The sequence below is a fragment of the Scyliorhinus torazame genome, chromosome 4, assembly GCF_047496885.1.
Source record: "Scyliorhinus torazame isolate Kashiwa2021f chromosome 4, sScyTor2.1, whole genome shotgun sequence".
NCBI classification, from domain to species: Eukaryota; Metazoa; Chordata; class Chondrichthyes; order Carcharhiniformes; family Scyliorhinidae; genus Scyliorhinus; species Scyliorhinus torazame.
Genome location: NC_092710.1, coordinates 206874958 through 206892081, shown reverse-complemented (window position 1 = coordinate 206892081; position 17124 = coordinate 206874958). Strand labels below are relative to the sequence as shown.

General features: G+C 50.9%; 1 protein-coding gene and 1 long non-coding RNA gene across 2 annotated transcripts in view; both read left to right on the top strand.

Moving 5' to 3' along the window:
- LOC140410715 (A-kinase anchor protein 7) overlaps positions 1–2952 on the top strand; it is a 287628-nt gene extending 284676 nt beyond the window's left edge. Inside the window, exon 8 of the mRNA XM_072499164.1 lies at positions 2786–2952. Coding sequence (XP_072355265.1) covers positions 2786–2937 — 152 coding nt within the window. The 3' untranslated portion in view covers positions 2938–2952. The remainder of the gene's footprint in view (positions 1–2785) is intronic.
- Positions 2953–3042: 90 nt separating this feature from the next.
- LOC140410717 (uncharacterized) lies at positions 3043–13505 on the top strand. The gene is made up of 2 exons (XR_011940716.1): positions 3043–3180; positions 11610–13505. It is a non-coding gene; the product is annotated as an uncharacterized lncRNA (long non-coding RNA).
- The last annotated feature ends 3619 nt before the right edge of the window (positions 13506–17124 follow it).

Below are 17124 nucleotides of genomic sequence, written 5' to 3'. Positions count from 1 at the left end.
GCACTGCACTGTCCAATACTCCCAGCAGAGGCCACTGCACTGTCCAATACTCCAGCCGCAGAGACCACTGCACTGTCCAATACTCAGGCAAAGACCACTGCACTGTCCAATACTCCAGCAGAGACCACTGCACTGTCCAACACTCCAGCAGCAGAGACCATTGCACTGTCCAATACTCCAGCAGCAGAGACCACTGCACTGTCCACTACTCCAGCAGCAGAGACCACTGCACTGTCCAATACTCCAGCAGAGACCACTGCACTGTCCAATAATCTAATAGCAGAGACCAGTACACTGTCCAATACTCCAGCAGGGACCACTGCACTGTCCACTACTCCAGCAGCAGAGACCACTGCACTGTCCAATACTCCAGCAGAGACCACTGCACTGTCCAATAATCTAATAGCAGAGACCAGTACACTGTCCAATACTCCAGCAGGGACCACTGCACTGTCCAATACTCCAGCAGCAGAGACCACTGCACTGTCCAATACTCCAGCAGCAGAGACCACTGCACTGTCCAATACTCCAGCAGAGACCAGTGCACTATCCAATACTCCAGCCGCAGAGATCACTGCCCTGTCCAATACTCCAGCAGAGACCACTGCACTGTCCAATGCTCCAGCAGAGACCACTGCACTGTCCAATACTCCAGCAGCAGAGACCACTGCACTGTCCAATACTCCAGCAGAGACCACTGCACTGTCCAATACTCCATCCGCAGAGACCAGTGCCCTGTCCAAAACTCCAGCAGAGACCACTGCACTGTCCAATACTCCAGCAGCAGCAAAACCACATCAACAGCACGAGCAGCTGCCTTCTCAACTGCATCCCTGTACATCACAGGCAAATGAACATTGAGATCAAGCTTGAAGGGGGAAAGACCCCCAACGAGGGGACTACATGTAGTGTACCATCTCTCTACTCCAGCAGAGACCACTGCACTGTCCAATACTCCAGCCGCAGAGACCACTGCACTGTCCAATACTCCAGCAGAGACCACTGCACTGTCCAATACTCCAGCCGCAGAGACCACTGCACTGTCCAATACTCCAGCAGAGACCACTGCACTGTCCAATACTCCAGCCGCAGAGACCACTGCACTGTCCAATACTCCAGCAGAGACAAATGCACTGTCCAATACTCCAGCCGCAGAGACCACTGCACTGGCCAATACTCCAGCAGAGACCACTGCACTGTCCAATACTCCAGCAGAGACCACTGCACTGTCCAATACTCCAGCCGCAGAGACTACTGCACTGTCCAATACTGTCCAATAGAGGGGCAGCACGGTAGCCTTGTGGATAGCACAATTGCTTCACAGCTCCAGGGTCCCAGGTTCGATTCCGGCTTGGGACACTGTCTGTGCGGAGTCTGCACATCCTCCCCGTGTGTGCGTGGGTTTCCTCCGGGTGCTCCGGTTTCCTCCCACAGTCCAAAGATGTGCAGGTTAGGTGGATTGGCCATGATAAATTGCCCTTAGTGTCCAAAATTGCCCTTAGTGTTGGGTGGGGTTACTGGGTTATGGGGATAGGGGGGAGGGGTTAACCTTGGGTAGGGTGCTCTTTCCAAGAGCCGGTGCAGACTCGATGGGCCGAATGGCCTCCTTCTGCACTGTAAATTCTATGATATCCTGATATGCCTGAGCCCCTGTATCTCAGGCAAGGCAGGTCACCAATGATATCTGTGGCCTTTTGGAACAAGACCTCCTTTCCAACGGACAGGGTGGCGCCCACAATGCCATGGGCCAACAAGGTACCTGTCACTGTAGAGCCAATCCCATACCCTTCCCAACCCCCTTGTTCTATCTTTAATTGACATTCACATTTTAACTCGCTCGTTCAATTACTTAAATTTCAATTTGGAAAAGGCCAGAGGCAGAATCATCTCAGAAATCAGTAATGCCAGATGTCAGGTGGTGAAAGCAGCTGACAGCAATGGTGAGTTTTTCTGCCATATTGTGCGGTTCTTACTGCAAAAATTGGACAGGATATTGTGTTGTATTGCTGGGGGCGGCGGCCTGTTATTCATCCTAACTCCATCGTTCTAATTCGTTCATCCAGGTGCGATATTCCAAGCCCGCCCCGATACAGAGCTAGCACACTGTAAGTGCTGGGAAGCTGCTGGGAACTGGTGTCCGCCAAAGCAAGAAAACATTCTGTCCCCAAATTCAGTGACACCTCCCTCGAGTGCCGCCTCACTGTCCTCCACTCCTGTCTAGGCGAGGTCCACCAAGCAGGGACACCTATCCTATATGGGAGGCTGTGGCTGCGGTGGTCAGCGCCAATGCCCATCCAGTGCCGAAAGAGGATGAATGATTTCCCCCATCACTCTCAAATCACACATTCACAGACCCGTCACACGTCCACAGGGATCTCACTCAATGCCAGTTGAAGGAACACCACTGCTCACTCTCCCAAACGCACGGTCATATCCCCTGTGGATCATGTCTATAGCCCTACCCCACATCCCAGGCATCCTTATCATCTAGCCTGGCATGCTTCTTGCTTGCACTCTCCATCTGTCTTCATACAGGACAAGATGGCACACAACAAAAGGGAGTGGTCCCAGACTCGTGGGGGGTGCCTAAGTTCCCCACATACTTTGAGGATAGAGGGATTCATTTGGCCGGCAAGAATGTGGACCGCTTATGTGCTGACAGTAAGGTCGACAGCACTCAGCCAAGTGACGATCCTGCAGCATCTCTATAACTACCATGCTGTGGGTGATGTTTCCTGTTTCACAGGCCCTGCCTTGCAATAATGAACTTGCATTTCTTTCACAGGCACATCTGGGAAGCAGCCAAGATCCTGGACTCCAGTCCCGAAAACAGCACAGATGAACAACCTACAGAAACCAAAATCACAGTGCTCGCCCACACCCTCCACCAGCGCAGACACTGACACCTCGGTGGGACCAAGTTCTAGAGTAGTGTGAGGTAATAATCTGGTGGGCACATTGCACTGTGTGATCCACAGCAGGCAGACGCAGGGATCTCCCAGCGAACTGGCACTTGGAGGATTGCTGGAGGCCAGGAAGCTGCCGAGTCCGAGTCAGATATGGAGCCTCTGTTGCTGGAACAGCAAAGACAAGCTTGGGAATGTCAGGAAGGAATGTATGTTGCACTCCTAAAATTGCAAGGCACGATGGAGAAGTCCGTCCATCCACCATTTGTCTGAGGTAATAGCATTGACATACCAACAGACTAGGGAGCAAGGCTTCTCAAACTCACTCAACTGTCATCTCTCCCAAGGAGGCAGGCCAGGGCCCCCGGTCATCAATAGGCAGGAGGGTAAGCAGGCGCATACCACGGAGCCATCACCCAGGTGACTCCCAGAGCATCCGGCTCATCCGAATACCTCTTCCTGTGACTCCTTCTTCTACAGCCCCACAGGTTGAGGAGCGTCCACAGCAGGATGCTAAAAGCGGGCCAAGGCCCTCCAGATCTTGACCCTCCAGAGGACATCTGCCAAGGTCATCACAGACATCAGGGTGTAGCTGTCAGCAGGCTGCATCCACATCCCAGACACAGCGGCAGGGTTACAGAGGTCAAGAAAGTGAGTTGCACAGTTTGAATATGGGTGTTAGGCACTTGTACATAATGTTCACTAGTCTAAATAAACTTCCACCAATGTCACCTCATCTATTTCTCTTTGCTATGATGAGCAGTGTTCCTATCAGCCTGAAGTGAAAGCTTGGTTCCTGCACGAGATAAAGACAGGTGTTGCAGTCCAGGGCCTCCTCCCTGTGCTGCATACAACCTTCCCATCATTCTGAGAGCACACCTTCAAAGTCACTGGTCACATCAGTCATGCCTGTATCTCGATGGGAATTACCATCGCTGCCAGAGTGTTCTGGGTTGGCATTATAAAGTTCCGTCATTCTCCCTATGCATGATGACTCCATATATCCTCACATTTCATCTGTGTACCCACATCTGACTGATGGCAGCGCACAAACTCTTTGTGATAAGGCTCCTGTCATGGATTCGCAGCGGTTGGCCATAGTCCTTACATGCCGGAGGATGATGACGACGTGCAGAGAGGGCACTCCGTACATCCTCACAGAGCTTCTGTGAACGTCACATGAAATGAAATGAAATGAAAATCGCTTATTGTCACAAGTAGGCTTCAAATGAAGTTACTGTGAAAAGCCCCTAGTCGCCACATTCCGGCGCCTGTTCGGGGAGGCTGGTACGGGAATTGAACCGTGCTGCTGGCCTGCCTTGGTCTGCTTTAAAAGCCAGCAATTTAGCCCTGTGCTAAACAGCCCCTCCTGTCTGACTGATGGCAGCTGGCTTCCTCTCAATGATCAGGGCCATAGCATAGGGGTGCAATGGGGCAAGTTTAACTTCTGGTCCATTGACATCCTTTGTGAACTGAACTCTTCTAACCCTACTGCTGTGAGATGCGGCTGGCCCCAACACACCAGCTTGTGTCAATGGTGCCACTGTGGTTCTGAGAGGCTCATCTCATGAAGGATCCAATCCCCTGGAATGTAGGGACTATGGGCATCCACTGTGTCTCCATGATAGCAGTCGTATCACATAGGGTGTGCGCTGCCATCGGTCAGACTGTATGATGTATGGTGAGGATATATGGTGAGGATATATGGAGCGTCCTCAGTGCATGTCATCATCATTCTCCACAAATCTAGCAGCTATGAGACCATCTTGAGCATGTCTGCCCCCATTTGGACATCTTGATGGCCTTATGGCTGTCATCCTCACCTTTGGGGATCATCTCACCCTCATCTCCTTTGACATTCTCCTCATCGGAGGAGACATGCAGCCCGTCTTCTGCTACCTCCCATTGCAGTGACATGTTTTGTATGGTGCAGCAGACGGTGACAATGTGTAACACCCTCTGTGAATTGTATTGCATGGGTCCACCGGACTGGTCCAGGCACTGGAACTTCATTTCCAGCATCCCTACGGTTTGCAAGTTGCAGCACGAGCCTTGTTTTACCTTCTCTCTGCTGCAGTCTGTGGCCTCTAGGGGAGGGGCCGTGCGCACTATTCACACTTCCCCCACTCAGATTCTCCTTCGATCCCCTGGACAAATGTCAATCTCAGCAAGGGTTGTCCACTGCATTTTAAATTGAGCCCACAAGTGTGAATTGCCTGCCTCCTCCACTTCAAATAGGACAGTGAGTTTGAACCTGGGCCAGTTACCTTATTTTGTATTGGAGTTGGAACATGTGCGCAAATGCGATGTGAGACGTAGAAGTAACCACAATATCAGGGCTTTGACCCCCAGGCTGCTAATCCTATCTGTGCGTGATGGAGAGAGACAATAAAGAGAGAGTGTGATCTGACATGTCACTCTCACCAAAAAAAGTAAGCCTCACTAATCGCATTCCAAGCCCTGATTAACTGCTGTGCCATCCTAAATTGTCCTTCCACAACTGTTGTTGTGCAGCCAGCAAGAGCTGAAAGGCAGATTTTGTGCTTTAAAATTGACTTAAAAACCTACTGCTTGGGGACTGCCTCTTTTCCCAATATTGCCATAACCTGGTCCCTTCCTTCTTCAAAATTGACTCTTGTGCCAGCTCAATGCTAACTGACCTACAACCCTCCAGAACTTTTAAGAACCTCTTCTACTGATTCCAGCCTTCAAAACCCTCTGCCCAAAATTACAGATCACCAGGAATCCTTCTCCGATATTAACAGACCCTTACGTCTTTCTCGTGCTAAAAGCTGAATAACTAACTTTAAACATGGGCACCTCTCTATTTTTGGTTTATCCTTGTTTTCAAATGTTTCTTTCTTTTACCTATCGTTCTTGCGGACTATAAGCCTCATCTGATTTTTTTTCACCTTTCCTGTCTTTGCTTTAACTTACTAAGAAGCTGGCAACTTCCGGTTGCAGCTATGCAGAGCTAAGTCGCACGTTCGGCAGCTCCCGCTTGGAACGGACTTTTGGGCTCTTTTCAGGGCCCCCAACGGACTTTTTTCGACATTTCCCAGTGTGGGAAGAAGACTGCAACATTCCCCCGACAGTGTATGGCTTGGACCAGGAGCGGGGCGACTAAAAAAGTGGTGGTGAAGCCAAAGAAAGTGCGAGGGAAGAAGAGCAAGATGGTGGCGGGTGGGGACCAGGCAGCATGGATGCAGTGGGCGCAGGAGCAGCAGGAGGTTATCCAGCACTGTTTCAGGGAGCTCAAAGCGGATCTGCTGGAGCCAATGAAGGCTTTTATTGATCAGCTGCTGGAGACCCAGACGGCCCAGGGGGTGGCGATCCGCGAGATCTGACAAAAGATCTCAGATAACGAGAACGAGACCTTGGGCCTAGCGGTAAAGGTGGAGGCACACGAGGCGCTCCACAAGAAATGGCAGGAACGGTTCGAGGTGATGGAGAATCGGTCGAGGCGAAAGAATCTGCAGATCCTGGGCCTCCCGGAGGGGCTGGAGGGGTCGGACGTGGGGGCCTATGTGGTCACCATGTTAAACCCGGCCATTCCAGGCGCCCCTGGAGCTGGAAGGGGCCCATAGAGTGCTGGCGAGGAGGCCCAAGGCTAACGAGCCTCCGCGGGCGGTGCTGGTGCGGTTTCATCGGTTCGTCGATCGGGAGTGCGTACTCAGGTGGGCCAAGAAAGAGAGGAGCAGCAGGTGGGAGAATGCGGAGGTTTGAGTATATCAGGACTGGAGCACGGAGGTGGCAAAGAAGAGGGCCGGGTACAACCGGGCGAAGGCGGTGCTGCACAGGAAGGGGGTGAAGTTTGGCATGCTGCAGCCGGCGCGTCTGTGGGTCACCTACAAGGACCAGCACCATTATTTTGAGTCCCCGGAGGAGGCGTGGGCCTTTGTTCAGGCCGAGAAGCTGGACACAAACTGAGGGTCGGGATGGGGGGTCGGACGTGGGGATGGTCGGGGATTGTTGTTGTGTGACATTTTGAGGGGGGGTTCTTTGTTCCTGTTTAGTTTTGGTTCGGTGTGGATGGTTAGGCTGGGTTGGGCACTGTTTTGGTTGGGTCCGTCGGGTGGGCTCTTGGAGGGGGGTAAGTTAACGGAGTAGGGGGTGGGTGGCCGGCAGGGGGGATGGGGCCCCGCAGGGGTGGGTGAGGCCCGAGTCGGGGGTGAGGGGACTGGGCCTGTAAAAGGAGCGGCGACAGAGGTGGTGGGGCCGGGCAGGTGGAAAGCGCGGGCTTTTTCCTGCACTGAAAGCTGGAGGGGGCGGAGCCGGGGCGGGGAAGCGCGGGTTTTTTCCCGCACTTGGGATGGAAGGGGGAGGCGGAGAGACTGCTAGTGGGTAATGGAGGGGGAGGGGAAGTCCCACAATGGGTGGAGTCGAAGGAGAGGCGGGAGCGGCCGGGGTCAGCAGGAGTCAGCTGACTTGCGGGAGTGCAATGGGGGGAGCAATGCAGCTAGGCGGGGTCCTAGCCTGGGGGGGAGGGGGGGGACGGGACACCGGGTTGCTGTTGGTATGGTCAAGGGGGAGCTGGAGCGAGTAGAGGGGGTTGGAAAGGGGGTCTGCCGCCGTGGGGAGCGGGCCGGGCGCGGGCACGTGGCTGGCCGAGGAGGGGTTATGCCTAGTCGGCGGGGGAGGGGGGCGGGTAGCCCCCTGATCCGGCTGATAACCTGGAACGTAAGGGGGCTGAACGGGCCGGTTAAGCGTGCCCGGGTGTTCGCACACCAGAGGGGGCTCAAGGCGGATGTGGTTATGCTCCAGGAGACACACCTGAAGGTGACAGACCAGGTAAGATTGAGGAAGGGGTGGGTAGGTCAGGTGTTTCATTCGAGGCTGGATGCTAAAAATCGGGGGGGTGGCGATCTTGGTGGGAAAGAGGGTGTCGTTCGAGGCGTCGAGCATTGTGGCAGACAATGGCGGCAGGTACGTAATGGTTAGTGGTAAGCTGCAAGGAGAGAGGGTGGTGCTGGTCAACTTGTACGCCCCGAACTGGGACGATGCGGGTTTTATGCGGCGCATGTTGGGTCAGATCCCGGACTTGGAAGTGGGGGGCCTGATAATGGGAGGGGACTTTAACATGGTGTTGGATCCAGCACTGGATCGCTCCAGGTCTAGGACGGGTAGGAGGCCGGCGGCGGCTAAAGTGCTGAGAGGATTTATGGACCAGATGGGAGGGGTGGACCCTTGGAGGTTTGCAAGGCCGGGGGCTGGGGAATTTTCATTCTTCTCGCAAGTTCATAAGACCTATTCCCGGATCGACTTTTTTGTTATGAGCAGGGCACTGATAGCGAGAGTAGAGGATACCGAGTACTCGGCGATAGCCATTTCGGACCACGCCCCGCATTGGGTAGACCTGGAGCTGGGGGAGGAGAGGGACCAGCGCCCGTTGTGGCGCTTGGAGGTGGGGCTGTTGGCGGACGAGGAGGTGAGTGAGCGGGTCCGAGGAAGCATAGAGAGATACCTGGAGGCCAATGATAATGGGGAGGTCGGAGTGGGGATGGTCTGGGAGGCGCTGAAGGCGGTGGTTAGGGGAGACAAGGTGAGGAGAGAGCAGAGGGAGAGGGAGAGGCTGGTGGGGGAGATGGTGAGGGTAGACAGGAGGTATGCGGAGGTGCCGGAGGAGGGACTGTTGAGGGAGAGACGTAGCCTCCAGGCCGAATTCGACCTGTTGACCACCAGGAAGGCGGAGGTGCAGTGGAGGAAGGCCCAGGGGGCGATTTATGAATATGGGGAAAAGGCAAGTCGGATGCTGGCACATCAGCTTCGGACGCGGGACGCAGCTAGGGAGATGGGGGAGTTAAGGATAGGGGGGGGGGGGGGGGGAAGTGTGGTGCGGAGTGGGGTTGGCATCAATGGGGTCTTCAAAGACTTTTATGAGGAACTGTATCGGTTCCAGCCCCCACTGGAGGAGGGAGGGATGGGCCTCTTTCTGGACCAACTGATGTTCCCGAAGGTGGAGGAGGGACTGGTGGCGGGATTAGGGGCCCCGATTGGGTTGGAGGAGCTTGCCAAAGGGATAGGGAGCATGCAGGCGGGGAAGGCACCGGGGCCGGACAGTTTCCCGGTCGAATTTTACAAAAAATATGTGGACCTGTTGGGCCCGTTGCTGGTTAGGACCTTCAATGAGGCAAGGGAGGGGGGTGCATTGCCCCCGACGATGTCCCAGGCACTGATCTCCTTGATCCTGAAGCGGGACAAGGATCCCCTGCAGTGTGGGTCTTACAGGCCGATTTCATTGTTAAATGTAGATGCCAAGGTGCTGGCGAAGGTCTGAGTCTCGAGAATTGAGGATTGTATGCCGCAGGTCATCCACGAAGACCAGACGGGGTTCGTGAAGGGGAGGCAGTTGAACGCGAATGTGCGGAGGCTCCTGAACGTTATTATGATGCCAGCGAGGGAGGCGGAGGCGGAAATAGTGGTGGTGATGGACGCTGAGAAGGCCTTCGATAGGATAGAGTGGGGGTACTTGTGGGAGGTGCTGAAGAGGTTCGGGTTTGGGGAGGGGTTCGTCAAGTGGGTTAGGCGGTTGTACGAGGTCCCGATGGCGAGTGTGGCCACGAACAAGAGGAGGTCTGAGTACTTTCGGTTGCATCGAAGGACGAGGCAGGGGTGTCCCTTGTCCCCCCTGCTCTTCACACTGGCGATTGAACCCCTTGCTATGGCACTGAGGGAGTCGAGGAACTGGAGGGAGCGGGTGCGGGGTGGGAGGAGCATAGGGTATCGCTCTATGCGGACGACTTGCTGCTATATGTGGCGGACCCGGTGGGGGAAATGCCGGAGGTAATGAGGATCCTCAGGGTGTTCGGGGATTTCTCAGGGTACAAGCTCAACATGGGGAAGAGCGAGCTGTTCGTGGTTCACCCAGGGGACCAGGAAAGGGGGATTGGCGAGCTCCCACTAAAAAGGGCGGAGAGGAGCTTCAGGTATTTGGGGGTCCAGGTGGCCAAGAGCTGGGGGGCCCTGCATAGACTTAATTTCATGAGGCTGGTGGAGCAAATGGAGGAGGAGTTTAAGAGGTGGGATGCATTGCCGCTGTCCCTGGCGGGTAGGGTGCAGTCAGTCAAGATAACGGTGCTCCCAAGGTTTTTGTTCCTGTTCCAGTGCCTCCCCATTCTTATCCCGAAGGCCTTCTTTAGGCGGGTCAACAGGAGCATAACGGGGTTTGTGTGGGCGCGAGGGACTCCGAGGCTGAGAAGGGTGTTCCTGGAGCAGAGTAGGGATGGGGAGGGTTGGCGCTGCCCAACCTCTGTGGGTACTACTGGGCCGCCAATGCGGCGATGGTGCGCAAGTGGGTGATGGAGGGGGAGGGGGCGGCATGGAAGAGACTGAAGATGGAGTCTGGAGGTGCTGGCAATGGCGCCGCTGCCGCTCCCTCCAATGAGGTATACCATGAGCCCGGTGGTGGCGGCTGCCCTCAAAATTTGGGTCAATGGAAGCGGCACAGGGGGCAAGTGGGGGCCTCGGTGTGGACTCCGATGTGGGTGAACCACCGGTTTGTCCCAGGGAGAATAGATGGAGGATTTCCGGGGTGGCACAGGGCAGGGATACGAAGGTTGGGGGACCTGTTTGTGGACGGGAAATTTGTGAGCCTGGGTGAGCTGGAGGAGAAGTACGAGCTCCCCCCGGGAAACACCTTTAGGTATCTACAGGTAAGAGTGTTTGCCAGGTGGCAAGTGGTGGAATTCCCGCTGCTGCCGCCACGCACAGTACAGGGCTGAGTGCTCTCGGGGGCGTGGGTTGGAGAGGGGATGATCTCGGCAACATACCAGGTGATGCAGGAGGAGGAGGAGACCTCGTTGGAGGTGCTGAAAGGTAAGTGAGAGGAGGAGTTGGGGGAGGAGATCGAGGAGGGGACGTGGGCAGATGCCCTAGGGAGGGTGAACTCTTCCTCTTCGTGCGCGAGGCTCAGCCTCATACAGTTTAAGGTGCTGTACAGGGCACACATGACCGGGACAAGGATGAGCCGGTTCTTTGGGGGTGAGGACAGGTGTGTTAGGTGCTCAGGGAGCCCAGCAAACCACACCCATATGTTCTGGAAGAATTTTGGAAGGGCGTAGCGAGGACGATGTCGAGGGTGGTAGGATCCAGGGTCAAACCGGGCTGGGGACTCGCGATATTTGGGATTGCAGAGGAGCCGGGAGTGCAGGAGGCGATAGAGGCCGATATTCTGGCCTTTGCGTCCCTGGAAGCCCGGCGATAGATTCTTCTTCAATGGAAGGATGCGAGGCCCCCAAGCGTGGAATCCTGGATCAATGATATGGCAGGGTTCATTAAATTGGAGAGGGTGAAATTTGCCTTGAGGGGATCGGTGCAAGGGTTCTTCAGGCGGTGGCAACCGTTCTTAGACTTCCTGGCAGAACGGTAGACATTGGTCAGCAGCAGCAGCAAACCGAGGGGGGGGCGGTTCTATGTTATTTTTGTTTGTCTATACTGGGGGATCTGAGGGGGTGTATATATTTGTTATGTTTGCTGTGTGTTTCGGCGGGTGTTAATATATTATTTATGTATAGGGGGGGAGGGGGCACTGTGTTGTTTTGTTTTGTTTTGTATTTTATTGGGTTCCTTTTACATATTGTTGTTGATATTTTGTGAAAACTTTAATAAAAATTATTTATTTTTAAAAAACTTACTAAGCAGCTTGCAAATCTTTCAGTTCAAACAAATATGTCTGAAATATTAATTGATCTTTTCTCTTCACAGATGCTGACTGACCTGGGTATACATTTCCAGGATTTCTGCTTTTGTTTCTTCAAATAAACTACTGTTTCGCAATCAAATTCCCTGCCAAGCTGCCGTCAGTTCCAGATTTAACATTTAGCATGATTCAAAGCACTTACCAAAAAATCATTCAAATTTAAACAGGAAAGTTATCCATAAATAGAAATTAAACATTTACAATTTACTGTAGCACAGTGGTTAGTACTGTTGCTTCACAGCGCCAGGGTCCCGGGTTCAATTCCCTCTTGGGTCACTGGAATTCTCGCTCAGTGTACCAGTGTAGGCAGCGGAGTGTGGCGACTAAGGGATTTTCACAGTAACGTCACTGCAGTGTAATGTAAGCCTACTTGTGACAATTAGAAAGATTATTATATTATTAAGTTAAAGTTACTATATAAATACAAGTTTGTTGACTTATTTGGAAAATATTGGCATAATTTACAGCAACAAATGATATTGATTCAAAACATGAATATTTGCAAAATTAGCTTACCCAAAATTCTGACCAGCAAATGTAAATTCACTGAAATGCAGATTGTAGGATGTCTGAAATATTGCTTCATGGTTCTCAAACTTTGTGCAGCAGATTCAGGGGTGCAATGAATCTTTTGAGGGAACTATACAATGCTATCGCATTCGCTGTATTCTGTTTGTCATCTTTTAGCTTTAAAGTGAACACAGAAATTATTTTAACAGATTCAGTATTACACAAATCATACTGCTTCAGGCTGCTGAAAATATTGAATAAATGTTGGAATAATTCTTAAATTGAAAATTGATTCTGTAAAACTCCTCGTTGAGATGCCATAAAACATTCAATAATTCTGGACTATTGGAGAGAAAACAAACTTCCAACTATGTTTCATAATGTTTTGCTGCAGTATAGACAGGCCTACAGTATAATAAGAATGAAAGAATGGATTTCTCACTCTAATTGTTGCTGTGAATTCTAGATGACCTCAATGACTGGAGGTGTTTGCACCCATTTATTTGACTGTAAACAACTTTTCTAAATAACTAATGGAAGGATTTCAACAAACCCTGGAACACAGAAAGGCTATGTCCCAACGGAAGAACTGATTAGTTTGTGGGGAAGATCCAGCTCCGATCCTGAAACTTTTTATAGGATCCTTTTGGGATTAGGCTAAGCTGACTTTTTTAAAATTAATATTGTGGGTTGTTTTATTTAGAATGTTGATTTTTTCAATGTTGTGGATTGTTTCGGTTGCTGTGGTGGAATTTGTCGCACCTGTCAAAATGTGAACAGAGTGTTCAGAGCAGGTTGTTGAATGTGGATTGGTCTGAAGCCTACTCAGTGAGCTAGACGCACCCAACAGATTTATTTTTTCAGCTTTGAAATTACAGATTAGCAAGCAGGCAGGGAAAAGTCTCTCGGAAGAGCTGTATAATTATATTAACATTGAATTAACACAGAATGGTGGAGCTGTGCACTATACGGAGTGCCTTCTTCACATAGTTTGTTTCTGTGTCAATATTTTCATTTTCTTCAAGCTTCTTTCTGTCTTACATTGAAGATTTCATATTCCTTTTCTAAAAACAAGCCATACAAGGAAATTATGGTTTCTCTACTATCTTTCACTGTGGACAGAATCAAATTGTCTCCAGTCAAAGTAGTACAGGGAAAATTATGAATGGCTATCATGTCATAGGAGAATAACCTTTATTGAAATCTTCAACCTGTAAAATGGACAGTAAATAACTGAATGGCTGGGTATTATATGATCATATCCTGTTTTTCACATTCTTGTTTATATAAATCGTAAGTGTTTATATTCCACATATTTGTAAGAACTGTGGACAAAAGATGAACAATTCTTTGATAAAAATAACTATTAATTAAAAATGTCATCAAAATGATCTCAGTTGGTTTTCCAGTAGTATTTGTAGGAGCGGTTTCAAGACCTGTGTATTGAGTTCTTCCACGTGGGGTTATTCCCTGTTCAATCCTCCTTCCTTCAATCCCCCTTTCGGCGCTTGGCTAGCCCAAGAATAGGCCATTATAGAGACATACTCAATCCACTGGAGTCCGGCTGATGTGTGGAATATTCAACAGGTAAGAGCTGCAACAGTTCCCCTGTAACTAGGGGGCGACAATCTGTCTGCCATTTCCGAATGCGGCATCTGAGGCAACAGAGCATAATAAAAAAGACGAACAATATAAACAGCCGCAAAAGTACAACAATGTGCGAAATAATACGTATCCATGGATGGATATTGGCATACAATCCCCAATTCCATATTGTAGAGAAAAAGTTCTGTGTACTGAAACAGTTCCGCAGCCTTCTCAGCGTGAGTCTGGATGAGCTCCCGCTCCTTGTTCTAGAGGTGGTCAATTGGTGTTGCTGCCTCCCGAAGCCCTTCCCAATCGGCCCGCAAGTGCGGGATGCGTGGAAGTCCCTTTTGGCCATATTGGTGAATCCGCTGGTCATCGTCAGTTCGCTCGAGGTCATCCGCGTCCACGATGGACACATCCCTGTATGGAGTCAGTTCATGTCGGCCAATGGTAATAGACTCAGATAAATTGGTTAGAACACCATTGTGCCCAGGCAATTCACACACAATGCCTCGCTTGGTATAGTTGTTATACGACGTAACTCATTAATTGTTGTCTGATATGGCTACAACTGTTCACGTGCTTCCACACAAGCTGATTGACTTGCTGGCTAAGGGCTGTAGCCGTTTCGGCATCCTTGTATATATCTTGAACCGTAGCTCTCAATTGCCCTTTCATAGCCTCAATCCCTTCACTTATCTCCACAATGTCAAGGGCGTTCAGTTCCACTATGTCTCTCTGTTGTCGCTTACATATTTTCCAGCAACTCCCGTCCAAAATCCCCCTCTCCAAGGCTACAAACAATCCTAGTCCACAACAATAGACTGGTAAGTGTAGATTGGCGACATCAATCATAACTCTTACATGTCCATATCCTGATACAATCGTCACTGATTCATCAATGAGGATCAGAACTAACCCGTGTCCCACAGAGTGCCTAGTGATTTGCTCATTACATTCGGGCTTGGGGGTTGTCCTTGGATTCGTGCCAGAGCTCACCAATGTCACAGTGGTGGTGGTAGGTTTCGGCCTGGTCCCCACCCATAGCCTGTGGAGTCCTTGCTTCCTACAATATCCCACCCGATTCTCGGACTCCTGCGCTGACTGGCTGCCTACCTCACTTCCCCGATACAAAGCTGTTAATCTATCACATATCATCTCATGATTGTCAGTACGGTTAGGTGCCTGGCAGGAATCCATACAGTGAATTACCAGACGGTTCCCCATAACTTGCTAGTTCACAACCGGGTGATTTGGGCCATCGATGGCATGTAGCGTTCCCTGATCGGTCATTTTAAAAACAATGTCATCCTGCCTGGGGGCAAAGGTCCTGCGTCCCAGCTTTCCGTATCACCTGTAACTCCCAGAATCCTGGGATCCCAACTGATATAGGGCCTAGGTATTTCGGAATTGCACGTAATTCATATAAGCCGCAGGGACATCTAGAGTCGTGTTTGTGCATACATCCTGAGTGTCATCAGAATAAAAACCTATACCACTCCTCCCCTTTGCATCTCTCATAACATTACCTGGACCACTGGGAGCTCTTCCGGGGCAGGTGTGACCTGTATAAGAAGGACGGGTTGCATCTAAACCGGAGAGGCATAAATATCCTGGCCGCGAGGTTTGCTAGTGTCACACGGGAGGGTTTAAACTAGTATGGCAGGGGGGTGGGCACGGGAGCAATAGGTCAGAAGGTGAGAGCATTGAGGGAGAACTAGGGAATAGGGACAGTGTGGATCTGAGGCAGAGCAGACAGGGAGAAGTTGCTGAACACAGCGGGTCTGGTGGCCTGAAGTGCATATGTTTTAATGCAAGAAGTATTAGGGGTAAGGCAGATGAACTTAGAGCTTGGATTAGTACTTGGAACTATGATGTTGTTGCCATTACAGAGACCTGGTTGAGGGAAGGGCAGGATTGGCAGCTAAACGTTCCAGGATTTAGATGTTTCAGGCGGGATAGAGGGGGAGGTAAAAGGGGAGGCGGAGTTGCGCTACTGGTTCGGGAGAATATCACAGCTGTACTGCGAGAGGACACCTCAGAGGGCAGTGAGGCTATATGGGTAGAGATCAGGAATAAGAAGGGTGCACTCACAATGTTGGGGGTATACTACAGGCCTCCCAACAGCCAGCGGGAGATAGAGGAGCAGATAGGTAGACAGATTTTGGAAAAGAGTAAAAACAACAGGGTTGTGGTGATGGGAGACTTCAACTTCCCCAATATTGACTGGGACTCACTTAGTGCCAGGGGCTTAGACGGGGCGGAGTTTGTAAGGAGCATCCAGGAGGGCTTCTTAAAACAATATGTAGACAGTCCAACTAGGGAAGGGACAGTACTGGACCTGGTATTGGGGAATGAGCCCGGCCAGGTGGTAGATGTTTCAGTAGGGGAGCATTTCGGTAACAGTGACCACAATTCATAAGTTTTAAAGTACTGGTGGACAAGGATAAGAGTGGTCCTAGGATGAATGTGCTAAATTGGGGGAAGGCTAATTATAACAATATTAGGCGGGAACTGAAGAACATAGATTGGGGGCGGATGTTTGAGGGCAAATCAACATCTGACATGTGGGAGGCTTTCAAGTGGCAGTTGAAAGGAATACAGGACCGGCATGTTCCTGTGAGGAAGAAGGATAAATACGGCAATTTTCGGGACCCTTGGATGACGAGTGATATTGTAGGCCTCGTCAAAAAGAAAAAGGAGGCATTTGTCAGGGCTAAAAGGCTGGGAACAGACGAAGCCTGCGGGGAATATAAGGAAAGTAGGAAGGAACTTAAGCAAGGAGTCAGGAGGGCTAGAAGGGGTCACGAAAAGTCATTGGCAAATAGGGTTAAGGAAAATCCCAAGGCTTTTTACACGTACATAAAAAGCAAGAGGGTAGCCAGGGAAAGGGTTGGCCCACTGAAGGATAGGCAAGGGAATCTATGTGTGGAGCCAGAGGAAATGGGCGAGGTACTAAATGAATACTTTGCATCAGTATTCACCAAAGAGAAGGAATTGGTAGATGTTGAGTCTGGAGAAGGGGGTGTCGATCGCCTGGGTCACATTGAAATCCAAAAAGACGAGGTGTTGGGTGTCTTAAAAAATATTAAGGTAGGTAAGTCCCCAGGGCCTGATGGGATCTACCCCAGAATACTGAAGGAGGCTGGAGAGGAAATTGCTGGGGCCTTGACAGAAATCTTTGGATCCTCGCTGTCTTCAGGGGATGTCCCGGAGGACTGGAGAATAGCCAATGTTGTTCCTCTGTTTAAGAAGGGTAGCAAGGATAATCCCGGGAACTACAGGCCGGTGAGCCTTACTTCAGTGGTAGGGAAATTACTGGAGAGAATTCTTCGAGACAGGATCTACTCCCATTTGGAAGCAAATGGACGTATTAGTGAGAGGCAGCACGGTTTTGTGAAGGGGAGGTCGTGTCTCACTAAC